This window comes from Carlito syrichta, unplaced genomic scaffold (assembly GCF_000164805.1).
Source record: "Carlito syrichta isolate Samal-C Ts95f unplaced genomic scaffold, Tarsius_syrichta-2.0.1 Scaffold311628, whole genome shotgun sequence".
In the NCBI taxonomy this organism is placed as follows: Eukaryota; Metazoa; Chordata; class Mammalia; order Primates; family Tarsiidae; genus Carlito; species Carlito syrichta.
Window position 1 is genome coordinate 165679 of NW_007255724.1, and position 4842 is coordinate 170520.

The 4842-nt window shown below is 52.4% G+C and overlaps 1 protein-coding gene across 6 annotated transcripts in view; it reads left to right on the plus strand.

Annotated features, from left to right (window-relative positions):
- SMARCA4 (SWI/SNF related, matrix associated, actin dependent regulator of chromatin, subfamily a, member 4) overlaps positions 1-3323 on the plus strand; it is a 78111-nt gene extending 74788 nt beyond the window's left edge. For all 6 annotated transcript variants that reach the window (XM_021717975.1, XM_021717977.1, XM_021717978.1 and 3 more), the window contains 3 exons: positions 499-631; positions 729-871; positions 2857-3323. In XM_021717975.1, coding sequence (XP_021573650.1) covers positions 499-631; positions 729-871; positions 2857-2889 — 309 coding nt within the window. In that variant the 3' untranslated portion in view covers positions 2890-3323. The remainder of the gene's footprint in view (positions 1-498; positions 632-728; positions 872-2856) is intronic.
- The last annotated feature ends 1519 nt before the right edge of the window (positions 3324-4842 follow it).

Here is a 4842-nt window from a genome sequence, read left to right on the forward strand (position 1 = left end):
AAAAAAAAGTGTGGTCGAGTTGCTGGTAGGTGATCCATGAGATATCTCCGAGTGCAAAGGGTTAATTCCCTAGGGCAGTCTTTTGAAAGGCGTCCTGTGGATTTGTCCTTTTTTGTGATGAAATTCACACACACACATCCTTAGCTTGGCAACTTTTCCTATGTGTGTTAGGGCTAGATTCTTCCCAGAAAAGATTTTAGGGGGCGTGCCTTTGTAATGTTACTGTAGACCTTCTCAGAACCTTTGAAAATGGATGCTTGCTGGGATTATGCCAGGGGAGGGAGGCACTGCCAGTGTGCTTGACACTTTATCCTGAAATGTTTCAGAAGCCTGGCGCTCTCTGGGGCACCGGAAGAGGATTATGGAGGGGCCCTCTGCCCCCTGTAGGCTGAAGCCCAGGCCCACTGAGTGCTGCTCTGGCCACTGATCACCTGTCCCGGGCTGGGGCGGGTAGCCTGCCCATCAGCCTATGCACTTGAGCCTTTGTGTCTCTGCCAGATCTACGAGGACTCCATTGTGCTACAGTCGGTGTTCACTAGCGTGCGGCAGAAGATAGAGAAGGAGGATGACAGCGAAGGCGAGGAAAGCGAAGAGGAGGAGGAGGGCGAGGAGGAGGGCTCTGAGTCTGAGTGTGAGTCCCCGGGTCAACTCCTGCCAGCTCTTGGCACTCCTGGTGCGGGGGGTACCGTGTTCCCAGCACTGACCGCTCCTCCCTGTGGCTCCTGTAGCACGCTCAGTCAAGGTGAAGATCAAACTCGGCCGCAAGGAGAAGGCACAGGACCGGCTGAAGGGGGGCCGGCGGCGGCCAAGCCGGGGGTCCCGGGCCAAGCCAGTCGTGAGTGACGACGACAGTGAGGAGGAGCAGGACGAGGTGAGGGCAGGCCTGATGCTGCAGCCCTGGGAGGGGCGGCTCTTGCCCTCTGCTCTGCAATTGGGGCCACTGAGAGTCCTCCCTGCGAGGCTGGCCCCAGGCCACGCAGCTGGCCCCTGGCAGAACTGTGCTCAAGTCCGTGTCTGTGAACCGGGCGCCAGCACTCTGGGCACCGACAAGCTTCTTTGCCGAGCAGGGTGGGCTGGGTCTTTGCCGAGGGCAGGGTGGGAGGAGCTGGGACTGGAGAGACGCTAGGCAGTCTCCTGGGAGCATCCTTGCCCCTCCCCATAACCCAGGCTTGGGGGTTACTCTTCCACACAAAAGGAAGAGAGCCCTTGGCTGTGTTGTAAGGGCTCTTGGGTTCTCTGAATGATGAACTAAGAGAGGTTTCAGTGTCGTATCACCAGAAGCATTGCCACCAAATGGCAGAGTCAGCCTGTCCTTTGCTGCTCTATGGCCTGACATCAACTTTTCCTCCTTACTGGTGTAACCTCGGTCAGGCCTCTTCCAGGACAGTCCTGTCTCCTCCACATTAAAAACCTGTTTGAGTCCGTACAGTAAGTCCCCTACATATGAATGAGTTCCGTTCTGAGAGCACATTCATAGGTCCAACAGCGTTAGCCTTGGTACCCAACTAACACAGTTGGCTATGTAGTACTGTATTGTAATAGGGTCATAATACCCTTCACGTCAATAATATATAAAAAACACACAAATGCAAAAAGTAAAAACTTTTTTTGTTTTTGTTTTTTTTTGTTTTTGTTTGTTTGTTTTTTTGAGTCGGAGTCCCACTCTGTCACCCCAACTGGAGTATAGTGGCATGCTCCCAGCCACTGCAGCCTCGACCTGCTGGGCTCAGTCCTTCTGCTTCAGCCTTCCAAGTAGGTAGAACTACAGGCATGTGCCACCACGCCCAGCTAATTTTTTGATTTATTGTGGAGATGAGGTCTTGCCAAGTTGCCCAGGCTGGTCTAGAACCCTGGGCTCAGGTAGTCCTCTCATCTCCATCTCCCAAAGTGCTGGGATTATAGGCATGAGCCACCATGCCGGGCAGTAAAACATTTTTAATCTTACAGTATAGTGCCTTGCACACATGTGACAATGTACACCAGGCATGGGAACTACCCTATGTGATTGGACATGCAAACTCACATTATTGTCTTTGGAAGTTCATAACTTAAAGGTTCATTTGTAGGGGACTTATGGTAAAATACCACAGTTTTTAGTGACAAAGATGCCATGGGGTAGACAGTGGACAAGGCCATGTCACAGCGCTACCATGGCATGCCATGATCCCTGGCACGGGTTGGGGTCCATACCTCATTGTAGAGAACATGCAGAAACCCAAGCCCTTGTGGACATGTTGGGGGGAAGAATAGGCCCACTCGTGGGCTTTAATTGAGCCCTGCCCTTTGTGCCTCCCCTCCCGGCCACGAGACCTGGCAGGTGTCTGCTTCTTGAGCCTGAATTTCCTCTTCTGCAAAGCAAGGCAGGCATAGGGCTATGGGAGAGACACACCAGGACCTGGCTCCCACCACAGCACATGAGCGCTGTTTCATCATTGCCAAGTACTGGGCATCAGTCTGACCGTGAAGCTCATGGCCTTGGGGATGTTAATGACATCCTGGGGGAGGCGAGGGGAGGAGTGGCCTGTGTGCTGTGGGGACCATCTAGGCCAGACAGCCTCCCCTCTGCCTACTCCAGATCCACCAGGCATTCCATTTCCTGTGCTGAGCTGATTAACATGCTAATATGGAAAAGCAGACACCTTTCGCAAGAGTCCAGGTGGCTTTGAAGAGCGTTGAGTGTGGGCACAGGAGCCATTCCTCAGGGGAACCAGAAGTCAGGCACAGCCATGTTCATGGCTGTGGGGCCTCTGTTGCCTGCATCAGCATTTCATCTAGCGAGTGTGTCTCAAGTCTGGGGGGGCCCCCACCAGACCCCGGCACGGGCCTGGCTCACTCTCCCTCCTGTCCCCCCTCCAGGACCGCTCAGGAAGTGGCAGTGAGGAAGACTGAGCCTCGACATCCCAGTCTCGACCCGAGCCCTCGCTCCAGAGCCGAGACGGCATAGCCCTTAGCAGTAACGGGTAGCAGCAGACGTAGTTTCCGACGTGGGGTAAACTGTATAAACAGAATCTTCCATATTTATCGGCAGAGGAAATGTAGGACTGTTTGTGTCTGCCCTGTCCTGGCATCAGTAGCGCTCATGACAGCATTACCTGTGTAGAGAGAGTTATGAATGGGGAACATGCGATACCTGTCTCCTTTTCCTTCCTGGCAGAGCTGCCCTGCAGCTCGGAGTCACTGTAGTTCAGTGTGGATGCATGTTGTAGCCGTCCACTCCTCGTACTGTATTTTATTGGACAGGTCAGACTCGCCGGGTACCCGGTGGGGTATGTCAGTGTCACTGGATGTCAAACAGTAATAAATTAAACCAACAACAAAACTCAGCCTTGCCTGCAGTGGACTTATTCCTGGTCCAGGGCGCCCACTGCCAGCAGAAGTGGTGGGGGCCGTCGTGTCCAGGTCCTTGTGCATCTCCTCTCACCATATGACCCATTTCACAGAGGAGGACTCTAAAAGCCCTGGCAGGGGTAAAGGACTTGCCTGGGCCACATGCTGTCTGATGATCAGCTCAGGTGCGCAGCCCTACTGTGCACCTGCAGGCCTCCATCGTCTGTTCAGGCAGGTCCTGAGCAGGTGCATGAAGCAGGTGGCACTGATATTCTTGCCCTCAGCCACATCTGGGCTGGGGGAAGACATCATATAAGCAGGTAAGCACCACTCAGCACTCAGGACCACTACCAGGAAGCACAGGGCATAGTAGGCGCCCAGTGGTCAGGGAGGGCTTCGAAGTCCAGAACTTGGTGTGGGCATGTTTGTCTCTTCATTAATATCCACTGAAGGCTGGGTGCAGTGTCTCATGCCTATAATCCCAGCACTTTGGGAGGCCGAGGCGGGAGGATTGCTTGAGGCCAGGAGTTTATGACAAGCCTGGGCAACATAGCAAGACCTCGTCTCTACAAAAAAATAAGAAAATTAGCCAAGTGGAGTAATGCATGCCTATAGTCAAAGATGGGGGCTTGGGCAGAAGGATCACCTGAGCCCAGGAAGTAGAGATTGGGACTGTGGTGAGCTGTGGTCTGGTGCCACTGCACTTCAGCCTGAACAGCAGAGTGAGACCTTGACTTAAAAAAAATAAAGATCTGCTGTTAATGGCTCACTGTCATCGTACTTGCTGTTAGGTCTTCAAGCATGGTTTCTTAAGTTTTTAGAGCACATTTGTAGAAGCTACTTTGGAGTCCCTAAGTCCAACATCTGGACTCCCTCACAGGAAGGTTCTGTGACTGCTGCTTTTCCTGAGTACAGGACACATTGTTTCTTCATATTTCATGGTTTTTTCATTTTCTCCTGGTATTTGTTGGACAGTAGGCATGCTCAATAATATGTCGCAGCAGCTCTGACTCCCAATCACCCTCAAGGGGCTGTCTGTTTACCAGTTGCCAAGTTCACACCATAGTGTCTACCTCCAAACAGGTTGATATCTGCTCAGCATTTTGTTTTGTTTAATTCTTGTCTGCTTTTTTTTTTCCCCCTGAGTTGGAGTCTCGTTCTGTTGCCCAGGCTGGAGTGCAGTGCATGCTCACAGCCATTGCAGCCTTGACATGCTGGACTCCAGTGATTCTTCTGCCTCAGCCTCCCAAGTAGCTGGAATTACAGGAATGTAACACCATACCCAACTAATTTTTTGATTTATTGTAGAGATGAGGTCTCGCCAAGTTGCTCAGGCTGGTCTTAAACCCCTGGGCTCAGGTAATCCTCTCACCTTGGCCTCCCAAAGCGCTGGGATTATAAGCTTGAGCCACCTTTGTTTGGGTTTTTTTTTTTTTTATTTGGAGTCTCACTCCGTTGCCCAGACTGGAGTGCAGTGGCATGCTCCCAGTCACTGCAGCCTCGACCTGCTGGGCT